This window comes from Monodon monoceros, unplaced genomic scaffold (genome assembly GCF_005190385.1).
Source record: "Monodon monoceros isolate NGI ecotype Baffin Bay Population unplaced genomic scaffold, NGI_Narwhal_1 Super_Scaffold_13, whole genome shotgun sequence".
NCBI lineage: Eukaryota > Metazoa > Chordata > Mammalia > Artiodactyla > Monodontidae > Monodon > Monodon monoceros.
Window position 1 is genome coordinate 49,643,218 of NW_021703769.1, and position 12,971 is coordinate 49,656,188.

The window sequence follows — 12,971 nt, forward strand, 5'->3', positions numbered from 1 at the left end:
AATGCGCTTGCTCGGGTGGAGGAGAAAGCCCTGGCTCGGCGGTGGAGGCCCTGGCCCCTGTCCACCCCAACAATGCGGGGAGTGGAGGTCCGAGTCCAGGCAGCATCCTCTTCCCATTGTACCCCTCTCGCTCTGTCTCCTGACTTTTGTCTGCCTTACAAGTACTGTTTTCACACCACCTTTTCATGTCGATGTAGAATTTCTCCATGTGTTTGTTTTTTAAATGACATCTGTTTTAGTTTTTTCAGTATTAGTAAGTTTTCTTAACCTAATGCTTGGTGATCAGTTCTTTAATTAATTAATTAATTTTTTTTTTTATTTGGCTGCATCAGGTCTTAGTAGCGGCATGCGGTATCTTTTGTTGTGGTGCACGGGCTTCTTTCTGTTTGTGGCACGTGGGCTCAGTAGTTGTGGCATGGCATGTGAGATCTTAGTTCCCTGACCAGGGCTTGAACCTGCGTCCCCTGCGTAGGAAGGTGGATTCTTAACCACTGGACCACCAGGGAAGTCCCTCCGTGTGGTATATATATATATATATATATATATATATACACATATATATGTTTATTTATTTATTTATTTTTGGCTCTGTTGGGTCTTCATTTCTGTGCGAGGGCTTTTTCCAGTTTTGACGAGCGGGGGCCACTCTTCATCGCGGTCCTCTCACTGTCATGGCCTCTCGTTGTGAAGCACGGGCTCCAGATGCGCAGGCTCAGTAGTTGTGGCTCACGGGCCCAGTTGCTCCGCGGCATGTGGGATCCTCCCAGACCAGGGCTCGAACCCGTGTCCCCTGCATCGGCGGCAGATTCTCAACCACTGTGCCACCAGGGGAGCCCTCCATGTGTTTTTTATTAAATGTATTTGTTTGAGTGGAGATACTACAATTGAATACATTTTACCTTTCCTTTTGGATTTGGAAGTCACTTATAGTGTTTTTAAATAACACAGAGTGGATATCTTTATTCATATAGCACTCTTCTTCAGATAAATTCACACAATTGAGGTAAAATTATACTAACATTACTGCTAATTGTCTCATTGTGAACATCCCGTCACAGCACTGTCTGACAACCCTCCCGGAAGGTGCGTGTCCGGCCCTCTGTCCTGGGGGTCTGTCTGCCTCTCCCCGCATTTCCCATCTGGTTCTGTCCATGACAAAGGCAGAAAGGAGTACCTGACAGACGAGTGCATGTTGCTCTGGGCAAGTCCTGTTTCATGCGAGGCCCCACGTGCAGTGCCTGCTTTCTGCTGAGTTTATGACCCCACCGAGGTTCTCTCTGGCCAGTTAAATCCTTTTGCTTCTCACGAGTCTTTTTAAGGTATCTTTCCTGCTTAAAAGCCTTCTGCTTCAGGGGCCGCCCGTCCAGCCTGACATCTTGATGAGGAAGATACAACACAAAGAGAATGGTGGCTCCAACCTCTTCTAGTGCCATATCTGTGTAGTGAGGTTGCTGCTCCTTCTAGGGACCCTGGGAAGTGGGCGCTCAGTTTCCACGCTTTGCAGCAGTCCCTCGGTCTGACCCACAAGTCTTTTGCTACTGGTGTGTGTGCGTGTGCATGTGCGCGTGGGCGCACGCGCGTGTGCTCTCAGTGTCCATGTGGCCATGAACGTAAGCCTCTCGATGGCTGTGGTGCTTTGTGGCAAGTTGGCAGCATTTTGTTCTTTGTCAGGCCGTCTCCACGGAGTCTGTTTCTGCTGGCTGTGCCCATCCTTAGCTCAGACTGTTGCTCACATCCCTAGTTGATTTGAAAATATCGACTCTGGTCCTGTCTAGTCCAGTGTGCTGTTGTTAATATCTGTCATCATCACGAACACCCTCCCTCCCTCCAGGCTGGCACGCAGAAACGAGTTTTAGCTGTTTGGCTCTTTCTCTGTCTTCCGCATTTCTCTTTTTTGTTGTTACATAGTCTGTTCTTCCTGAAAGTCATTCCACGAGAGCAGGTCTTTCATCTGCTTTGGCTGGTCTCGAAACACTCACTCCCAATGTGAAGCCCTCAGCAACACGAGAAGAGGAAGGGGGTAGGAAGCTACCTGGAGATCAGGCGGTGGGGGGTCATTCCCGGAGCCGTGCTCTAGCACGTTCTGTGCTTTTACCGCCACCAGGCTATGGGCAGAGTGGACCACCCAGGCTCCCGGTGTGGACGTGGTGCATCGTCTGCCCTGAGGTCCAGAGGCGTGTCGCAGGGCGGCCACACTGGGCTCTGTGGGACATCTAGAGTGGATGTGTCTTTTCTGGGCATTTTTGTCACCTCCCCCTGCTGGACAGCCTCCTAAACTCCCCTCCCCCACTGGAGGTATCATTCCCCTTCAGCCCTTTTTCCAACTTGGATGAAGGGTGGATGCATCAGCCGCCCTCAGTTCCACAGTTAGCTCTGCAGGGTCAGCCCCGCTGGCGCCATTCTCCCTTCTCTGCAGTGTCTTCTTTTTTTAAACTTTTTTGGCTGCGTTGGGTCTTCGTTGCTGCGCTTGGGCTTTCTCTAGTTGCAGTGAGCCGGGGCTACTCTTCATTGCAGTACATGGGCTTCTCATTGCAGTGGCTTCTCTTGTTACAGAGCATGGGCTCTAGGCACATGGGCTTCAGTAGTTGCAGCACACAGGCTCAGTAGTTGTGGCTTACAGGCTCTCTAGAGTGCAGGCTCAGTAGTTGTGGCACATGGGCTTAGTTGCTCTGTGGCATGTGGGATCTTCCCAGACCAGGGCTCGAACCCTTGTCCCCTGCATTGGCAGGCGGATTCTTAACCACTGCGCCACCAGGGAAGCCCCTCTGTAGTGTCTTCTGCCTGACCCACATGCCCTTGGTGTCCCGGTGTGGCCCCATGGGAAGTGCCTTCTTTCTGTTGAGCTGAGGGCTGCACCGAGGTCTCTCGCTGGTCCTGATCACCTTTCAGAGCTGGTGGCAGCCGGTTGACCGTGTGAGGCCAGAGGCCTGCCCGCCTCTTGGTGCTGCACTGGTAGTCACACTGGGTTCCACGCTGTGCAGCTGTTTTGCAGCCCCTCCCCCAGCCCCAGCAACCACGGAGCCACAGATCTTTGTCTCTCCTGGACGCTTCATATCAGTGGAGTCATACAATGCGGGGCCTTTAGTGTCCGGTTTCTTTCACTGAGCATGACGTTTTCCAGGTGCTTCCAGGTTGTACGGTGTGTTAGGCTTTTGTAGGGTCCGTTCATTCCTTTCTATGGCTGAGTACTGTTCCATTGTCTGAAAGCCCACATTTGTTTATCGACTGCATAGTGGATCGTAAGGTTCCCGAGTAGTGGTCCCTGTAAGAGTCCGCTGAGACCGTCGGTCTTTCTCTCAGGAGAACCTTCGGGAATGGTTGGCGTGTGATCTTAGCAGAGCCCCAGGCTCCTCAGAGGCTATCCGAGGTTCAGAATCCTTGTTTTAGGTCATTCATTCAGAACTTTACTTTCTATTTACTAATATACTTTTCTTTTCCTTTCCTATTGTTGTAATCACACACAGCCAAATCTTTGAAAGTGGGTCTCTGGGGAGAGAACAGTTGTGAGAGGGACACATGGCAGTGGTCACTGCCCTGTGAGATGATCAGAAAGGGGCCAACTGGGCAGTAACCAGACTTACAAGGCGCCGTCAGGCTTGGCTTCACACAATACACTCAAGGTAACAGTGGCTTGAGCACGTGAGGATTTCTTTCCTGGCGTCAGAGACGCCTGCAGGTAGGTGTCCAGGGTGGGCATCGGGGCTGAATCAGTCTGTTACAGAGCCTCTGGAGCCTCCCTCAGCACTTCTGCTCATACCTGGTGATGTGGTCTCCTCCAGCCACGAGCAGGCTATACATGGGCTGGCTTAACCCTGGGTGTTGCCTCCCAAATCACGCTGTGGTCTGCTGCTGACAAGCAAGGGGGCGTCCGGAGCACTCAAGCCACATTTCCTCTTCCTTCTGGCCCCAGGCCTGGGGCGAGTTGTCTGTCGTCCCAGGAGGCATGAGAGGTGGGCCTCCTTGGTTCCAGTGCTGCCAGCCCCTCATTGAGCTTGGGTGGGTTCTGTGCACAGAGAAGGTGGTCCTGACCCTCCTCTGCCTCGTGGAAGCCGGCCATGCTGGACGTCCCGTTTTCCTCTCTGGGGAAATTGCGCTGCCTGTTAGGACTAGTTTTCTAAACCACCCCCTTTTTCTCTTTTAACTTTTTACTTTGAAAATTGCAAAAACAGCACCATGTTGCCGTGTACTCTGCCCAGTATCCCCTGATGTTAACGCCCCATGGTCCATGGTGCAGTGGTCAAAGCCAAGAAGTGTCCCCCAGCACCCTGGTGTGCACAAGCTGGGCAAGCCCCGCACATCTGTGTTTTCTCCTTCTAAAGCCGCAACCTTTCCTCATTTTCAGTGTTCTCTCGCGGGCTGAAGAAGTCGTCCCAGGAGCTGTATGGCCTGATCTGCTATGGGGAGCTGCGCAAGAAGATCGGGGGCTGTGAGTACCCTTTGTTCAGGGGTGGCCTCCTCCCGGCAGGGCCTGCCGGCTATCCTCTTACAGTTGGAGTTTTAGTACTGGGGGCTCTTCTGTTTTCTCTCCGACTTACATTTTGAAAACATTTTAACTCACAGAACGTTTTAATATACCGAAAAATCGAAGGAGAACGTAACAACCCCCACATACCATCATTTAGATTCATGGGTCCTGAACCTTGGCCTTGTTTGTGTTACTGTCTCTCCCGTTCCTGTCCCTCCTCCACACACTTGCATTTTTTCTTGCTCAGCTGTGTGACTGTAAGTTGCAGCCGTCTGAGCCCCCTCTAAACCCCTCAGCCATTGGCCCTAGTGAACAATGACATTCTCCTGCATGCCCAGCAAGTACATTTAAGATTTATCAAGTGGGTACCACAGCCTCACCTGGTATCCTGCCCAAACTCAGATCTCCCAGTGCGTCCCACCATGCCAGGCAGGGCATGCCTATCGGGAACAGTGCCCGCTCACAGCTGCTGTGTCTCTTGAGTCTTGACCTAGAACAGCCCCCACTTTCTGGCCTTTCCTGACCCTGGTACACTGAAGGGTCTGGGCCCCTCCCTTTGCCTTGCTCTGAGCATCTCCTTGTAACTAGATTCCTTTTAGATGCACAGGTGCTCTGGCCTCCACATGTGACCACAGACAAGAGGCCTCAGCCTCGCCTCTCCAGCCCCCAGTTGTCCGCCTGTCACTTGGGTTGGAAGGGCACACACCCGCAGGGCCACTCTGAAGATTAAATGAGACACTATGAGATGATTGTAAGCTGTCACCTAACATGTCATAGTCGGGCAGGAGGGCGGGCAGGGCGGGCATTCCCTGGGTGACCCGCCCTTCCTGAAACAGGCAAGAAGTCCAGGAGCCTCCGAAGGAAGGGACAGGCGGCCTGGCTCCCCACCCCATGCTCCTGCAGGCTGACGACTTACTTAAACAAACCCCCGGCTCCTGCTTTGAGTGTTGTTGAGGGGGCTCTGGGGCCCCACCCCCTGGAATCCCCGCTTCCTTGTCCATCCTCCTCTCTGTCCTTGCCCTAAAATACTCCTGGTCCTGGCAACATGCTGGGGCCCCGTCCTCCATCTCCCACATCCCAGCATCCCAGCCCGAGTGCTCCCCACAGGAGGCAGGCCTCATCCTCTTGTCAGCTTCCTGTTACCCTTGGGGTGTCACCTGGGTCCCCCGACCCAAGGGGCCTCTGCACTTAGACTTCAGCACGTCTTCCTGCCTGGCGTCCCCTCCAGCTCATCTGCTCCTGCTGGTGACAACTGGTTGGTCCCTCTTGGTCCAGCAGCACTCAAGTGCACGTGTACACACATATGCACACACACACACACACGCACGCACGCACATCCCCATGAGGCCCCACCTGGGCTTGGGGCTCCCAAAGCTGCTTCACAGCACTCCACCCTGGTGGGGCCCTCATTCTGAGCCCCCACTGCACCCACCCACTGATCCACCTGCTGGGACACTATTGTGTCCTTTGTTGAAGGTTTGTGGGGGAAGGAGCTCGCTGGGATGGGCAGTTGTCTGCGTGCCCTGCACACAGTGGTAGCCTTTTCTGGGCTACTGGGAACACGTGTCTGAGCTCCAGTGGTCAGAGCGTGCTCTTTGTTAACACACTTTTTGTAACTGAGGTCTCCAGACGTCCGATTCTTAAGACATAGACTGAGTCTTTGCTGGGTTCCTGGTCCTTTGACACACCTCACCTTGTGTCACAGCAGCTGCGTGAGCTGGGCGGCGTTCCCCCTTGAAAAGGGCCTGAGGACCCTCAGTTTTGATGGAAACAGATGACCATTCAAGCCTCCTGGGCTATTGAGTGACAGGTCACACTTTGCCCCAGGCCTGGTGCCATGTGGGTATCAGGACAGGCCGGGGAAGACCTTGGCTGTCTGCAGTCCTCACCAGTTGGTTGAAAGGCTTCTCTTCAAAGGGAGGTTGCTTACATGGTGCTCCCATCTGGTGACTTGAACCCCGAAGTTCTGGTGGTCCCACCCTCCGGGCCTTCTGTCTGTCACTCTGTCCCTCCAGGCTGCCGGATGCAGGACCTGTGGGCCCTTCCCTCCCCTTTGGTCTCAGCTCACAGGTCCATGAACGTCCCCGACAGGCTGGCTCTCGTGTCACATGCTCACACATAGCCCCAGCGGTCACTTACGCTGACTGTGCTTGTGTGGTCCATGCTGTTGGAGGGCAGGGTTGCATCTGGCTTGTTTAGGGATGGGGTCTGCGTTTGCCCTCCCTGGTGCCAAGCACTATTTCCTGAAGATCCGTTTCCATCTGGCACATGTCCCTTCAGCCTGCTGGGCTTCCTTCAGGCTTTCTCACCATGCCTCTGTGCCGGCTGTGAATTCTTTCCATTATCATTTATCTGAAAAGTCTTTATTTCATCTTTGTTCTTAAAAGGTATTTTTGCCGGATGTGGGATTTTGATGACAGTTTTTTCTTCATGGCTGAGAGGTCACTGGCCGTTTATGTCCTTTCTCCTCTGTAGGGGATGCGTTGTTTTTCTCCGCCTGCTTTTAAGGTTTTGTCCTTGTCTTTGGTTTTCAGCCTGGCTGCGTGTTTGTGGCCCGTTGTGTTTTATTCCCCAAATATTCAGCAGGGTTCAAAGAATCTCACAGTGGCCTGCAGATATGTACCACCTCCATCCTCCTTTTACCTGATTACTACACTTCCTATCTCGCGTGTCCTGAGGGCAGCAATGAGTGGGGGGTGGGGCAGAGGAAAGGAGCGTCTGCTCTAGTAAACACGCAGGGTGTCAGTCCGTAGTTCAGAGCTGACGGAGGCGGGCCCACAGGTAACCCAGGAGCCACGCAGGACAAGAGTGCGTGGGGCAAGGTGGGCCCGGAGAAAGGGGAGTCTCTGACTGGGGCGAGTGGCAGTCCAGCGTGGCAGGGGGGCTGGGGCGGGGGTTTGGAGGCGTGATGAGCTGTGCAGAGGTGGAGTGGTCCCCTCCCCGAGGATGTCCAGGTGGGCAAAGACAGTGCTCTCAGCACAGGTGACGTGTGCGGGCCCTGGGGGAGGGCCTGCAGCTAACATGGGGTCTTAACTGTGGAAGACCTTGACTACTCCATTGAGTGGTTTGGAGTCTGCGTTGGAGATTATTATGTGGGGTCTTGCTGGGCTTCGCTCCTGACTACTTGATGTTCACGTGTGTTTGTTTTTCCATCAAAGGCATGGACGACAAGAACGCCACAAAGCTGAATGAGCTCATTCAGGCTGGGTGAGTAGAGCTGTGTGTGAGGCAGGCCGGCTCCTTGTGGGAATTTGCACTTTTCTCTCAAATACAGACCTCGAAATATGTGCAGTTTTCTCCCCTTTTCTCAGTGAGGACCATTAAGTCCTGAAGTCCTCAGAGTTAGCCCTGACACCCTCACAGTTAAGCATCTGCCCGTGAGGAGGTGGCCAGCCCGGGGAACTGACTGACCTGCCCCCAGCTTCTCCCCGTCCTGGGGGCCCCGTCCTTGTTCTTCTGCGGGTCTCCACTCAGCCCTCACCTTCTCACTGTCTCACTCTTTTCCTCAACATTGTGCATAGGGGTCTCCTTTACTTCTAGAAGGCCTGCCCTCCCGGCCTTCCTGGTGCATGTTTCTGGTCCTCCCGCGCTTCCTCTGCCTGCCGTTCCTCCTTGTGCCTCTCAAGGTCAAGCTGAGTCTGACTCTGTTCTGCTCTCACACTCCTGGCCTCCCGATCACACAAAACCACTGGGGACCCCCACGCAGCTCTGACCTGACTGCTGTGACCGTTTCTGCCCCAGAGAGGCTGTACCAGGACCTGCTGCATGGAAAAGCCACGGTGCCCTGTCCTTGAGTTGCCCAGTGGCCCTTTGGCTTGCCCGCTGCCCCCTGCACTCTGATAGCCTTGCTAGTAGGTCCCTGGGCACCAGCCAGGGGTCTGACCCTGAGCTGCTCTCCAGCTTCCGGAACCGCCCTCCTGGGGCTGTCTCGGCACTGCCCCCAGGCTCTCCTGTCCCTGCACCCTCTCCTTTGGCTACTTTAACTCTTCTCAGGGCCTCTGTTACCTTTTCTGGGTGAAGGATCCCAGATCTGACTTGTCCCCCATTTCTCTGCCTCGACGTACAAGTCCCATTAACGGCCTGGATGTTTCCTGTGTTCCAGCTGGAAGCCTCCAGCATCTCTTCCTGGGAAGGATGCCCCCGACCTTGCACTCTGAGGGTCTCTCAGTCAGCGCCTCTCACTCCTCTCTGCAAGTAGTTGGAAGCATGGCAGGCGGGCCTGTCCGTCTCTCGCAGCCCTTTGCCTCTCTCATGGCTGCTGTGGCCTAGTCCTTCAGCACTGTGGCTGTGCTGCACTCCAAGTCACAGCCTGACCATCCCCCGTTACATGGTCTGGATTTCTTACCCGGTGTGGGGTCCTCATTGGCAGCCACCCTGTCCCTCCCACTCACCCCATCAGAGCCTCTGTGCTCCCACGTGGACCTCTCCACTCCTCATCTTAGATGGACCCGCCCGCCATCCCCAGGCCCCTGCTGCTCGATGGCCAGCTGTCCTGTAGGTCGAGCCATCCCTGGGAAGTTTCCCTGGCCTCTGCTACATCAGCAGGACGTTGTCTTGCACCCTAGTTGTTTTCCTCCCTCGGCCTGGTGTTGGACGACCAGCGAGCCCCCATCCCTCAGGTTGAGTCCCTGCCAGGTTGACTGTGTGCATTTCTGCTTTGGCTCCAGCCCAGTGTCTGACCTTACAGAGGCTCATGTTGGACCCTCCAGGCTCTGTGTCTATGAACTACCATCAGTTTGGAGCCAGGCCTGAGAGTGACTAGGTTGTACGTATCACTGCCATGTGAAAGAGCAGTGATTCTCCCCAGCGGCCGAGGAGTGAAGGTGGCCTGGCCAGCTGGTACCACTGGGCACATGGAGCCTCCCAGAGGTGTGGGAGGTGGTCAGAGGCAAGTAGGAAGAGAAGCCACCAGCCTTAGCCCTGGGGGTTGTCTATTGCACCTCCCTATTCACCTGCTGCAGCTTTAGCATCTGGCCTTCGTTCCTACCCTCACACCTGCCCTGTGCCCATCAGGTGGAAGCTATGTTTGCTCCAGGGTCTGAGATGTTCGAGTAGTGTTGTGCATACACGCCTTTCCCGGAATGTCATCTCAGTGAGATTGTACTGTGTGTGGCCTTCCAAGGTTGGCATCTTCCACTCAGCAGTACACCCTGAGATTTGTCCATGTGGCTGTGTGGGTCTGTGGTCCATGCCTCTGTGGAGTAGTGTCCCTAGTATGGCTGTTCTGTGGTCTGTTGATCCAACCCCCAGTGAGGGACACAGGCTGTTTACAGAAGGTAAATGACTCGGCATTGGCCTCCAGCTTTTTGTCTCATCTTGCCTGAGCAAATCCCCAGGGGAGGAGGTGGTGAGCACATGCAGACTTTATAAGGAGCTGCCAACCTGCTTTCCAGGTGGGGTTCCGGGTGCTCCCCACACTTGGTGTGTTTAGTCTGTTCTTCACCCAGTGGTGAAGGGGTGTCTCATTGTGGTTTTGACTTCGTTTCCCTGAGGACTAGTGATGTTGAACACCATTGTTATGCTCACTGGCCATCTGTGTATCTTCTTTGGTGAGGTGCCTCTTCAAATCTTGTGCCCATTGCGTTTAGAGTGTCCTTTATATATTCCAGACACAAACCTTTTGTCAGGTAGGCGATTTGCCAATCTTTCCTCCCAGTCTGTGGCCCGCCTTCTCACTCTCTTTAGCAGTGTCCTTCACAGGGTAGACGTTTTCAGCTGTGATGAAGTCCAGTCTGTCATCTTTTTCATTTATGGATTGTGCTTTTAGTGTCACATCTAAGAAGTCGTTGCTTAACTTGAGGTCATGAAGTTTTTTCCTATGTTTTCTTCTAAAAGTTTTATGGTCTGACATATAAATCCACAATACACTCTGAATTAACTTTTGTACACGATGTGATGTTTATGCCAAGGTTCAGTTTGTGGCCTGTGGGTGTCCGGTTGTTTTGGCCCCCTCTGCTGGAGGGTCCATCCTTCCTCCATTAGCTGCTTTTTCACATTCATCTCAGGTCTGTTGACTGTGCTATGTGGGTCTATTTCCAGACTTGAAATTCTGTTCTGTTGATTTACTGTGTGTTCTTTCGCCAACACATCATCAGTTTTTAAGAACAAAGCAAAAGGCCTGTAAAAGTGAGACAGAGATGGGGGAAATTAGTAAGGTGCCTGTGGAAAAGTACTCCTTGACTTAAGACCAAAAAGCATTGAGTATTTAACTAACTTCCTGTTCCTGCCTCTCATGCAGACCTTTTCCAGTTAACTGTCAATCTCCCTTTGTTATAAAATGGTAGAATTGGATTAAGGAGTAAATGAATTGAGAAAAGCTCTAAAGTTGAATCTTATTACATTGGTCACAGACCCAGCAGCATAGAACTTAGCACATGCTTATTAGATTTATCAAGTAACTTTGCAGAGAAGAAAATGAACCTCATATCAGAAAGGAAAGCCTGACTCCCATGCACATAGAGGGATTACTCTGTTGCCTGTTTTGTGACACTAGTGGAGGATTCAAATAGGACCCTCCGCATCGTTCCATCTGACAGAGGGCAGGACCTGATTCTCCTGCAGGTGCACCTCTGCAGCCTGGGCTGGGGCCAGGCTTCACCTGTGCCAGCTCCAGTCTCAGGCTGCTCATAGAACTTCCATTTGTGAGAAAGGGAAGGGGCTCGTAACCTCGCAATGGTTCTCTACATAAAGGAAGGGCTGTTCAATTTCACTAAAAAAAAAAAAAAAAAAAAAAAAGGAAGTCACAAAACAGCAGTTTAACGGAAAATGTGGTTATCACAAACACAAGTGCCACGTGACACGGCTCCCCCTGCTCTTTAAATCTTTCCTGCTACTGTTGTGTTTTGTTTGGGATGGATGGCAGAAACATCCACTTGTTCCCAGCACCCTTCATTGGAGGCGATTAAGAACTGACTTGATGTTCCTGGTTCCCACTCCTGCACCCCCACTCCAGCCTCATCAGCACATCCCTGGGAGCGCTCTGCTGCCTGTATTTCCCCTGGGTTGAGGTGGTTAAGACTCAAGCACTTGGTCTCAGTGGAGGCCTTGGTCCCTGCAGACTCCCATCCTCTCTGAATCTCCCCTCCTAACACAATGGCAGGGGAGCTGGCTTCCTGGAGTTTTCTTGTCCAGATAACTGGAGAAATATAAGTAAAATGAAAAAGCAGGGGAACTACTCCCAGTTAAAAGAACAAGAGGATAGAGAAGGGGCATCCGACAGCGACAGAGGTTCTAATAAGACTGAGGACCAGAGAGGGAATGTGATCTCCCCAAAGTCATGTACTGATTGGTAGAGCTGGACAAGAACCTACGTCTGTAACTGAAGAGACCAGGGATCTTTCTGTTATACTCTTGGGAAACAGACGCTAAGATCTTTGCAAATTATCTTGTGGGAAAAATGCCTAAAGTCAGAAGAAGCTGGAAAGCTCCCCTAGATGACTGGGAGTTGATGGAGCCAACATTGGATGAATTAGATCAAAAGATGAGAGAAGCTGAAACAGAACCTCATGAGGAAAAGAGGAAAGTGGAATCTCTGTGGCCCATCTTCAAGATCCACTACCAGAAAACCCACTATATTTTTGATCTCTTCTAAAAGCGGAAAGCCATAAAAAGAACTATATGAGTATTGTATCAAAGAAGGCTATGCAGGTAAAACCTAATCGCAGAACGGAAAAAGCAGATGTATGAGAAATCATGCTGCCTGAGGTGCATTCAGACATGGAACACCGATTTGGGGACAAACTGCGTTTGCCAGGACCCCAAAATAAGCTGTCAGTGGACCGGATCATCAAGTGCGTGCTCTGTGGCTGCTGGGGCTGCTCTGGCAGAGGCCCTTGGGCCCCCTGACCCCACTCCGCCCTGGACTTTGGACTGCGCAGGTTTCTGCATGTCAAGCCACCCCTTTCCTGGGAACAGCTGTTCCTGTAGAGTGGTGCCCACGTATGAAGGTTTCATGTTTATCAGCTGTGATTTGTAGAAATAAGACTTTTAAATCTTTAAAAAAATAAATAAAGTAAAAGAACAAGAGAAATCCTCTGAGACAACAAATGATGAAACAGACCTCTGTAGTCTATCAAACCCTGAGCTCAAAAAGGAGGTAATAAAAATGCTGAAGGAATTAAGAAAGACTGTTGTTAGAAATGTAGATCACTGTCATAAGGATCTAGAAAGTATAAAGAGGAACCAGTCAAAATCAGACAACTCAATTACCAAGATGAAAACTGAGCTAAAGACAGTAAATAGCAAACTAAATAATGTAGAAGAATGAATAAGTGATCTGGAAGATAGAATAACAGAAATCACCCAATCAAAACAGCAGACAGACAAATGAAAAAAAATGAAAGCAACATATGAGATCTATGGACTAATATAAAGTGTGCCAATCTACGCATAAAAGGAATTCCAGAAGGAGAAGAAAGAGAAAAGGGGATCAAAAATGTATTTGAAGAAATTATAGCTGAAAACTTCCCAAACCTAAAGAAGGAAACATATCAAGGGACAGGAAGCA

At 51.7% G+C, this 12,971-nt stretch overlaps 1 protein-coding gene and 1 pseudogene across 6 annotated transcripts in view; both read left to right on the forward strand.

The window, feature by feature from the left end:
* The window catches only part of CRAMP1 (cramped chromatin regulator homolog 1), a 65,633-nt gene that overhangs the window by 28,371 nt on the left and 24,291 nt on the right, over window positions 1-12,971 (forward strand). For all 6 annotated transcript variants that reach the window (XM_029220167.1, XM_029220169.1, XM_029220170.1 and 3 more), the window contains exons 5-6: window positions 4,343-4,426; window positions 7,624-7,672. In XM_029220167.1, the coding sequence (XP_029076000.1) occupies window positions 4,343-4,426; window positions 7,624-7,672 (133 nt within the window). The remainder of the gene's footprint in view (window positions 1-4,342; window positions 4,427-7,623; window positions 7,673-12,971) is intronic.
* Window positions 7,772-12,946, forward strand: LOC114894027 (annotated as a pseudogene).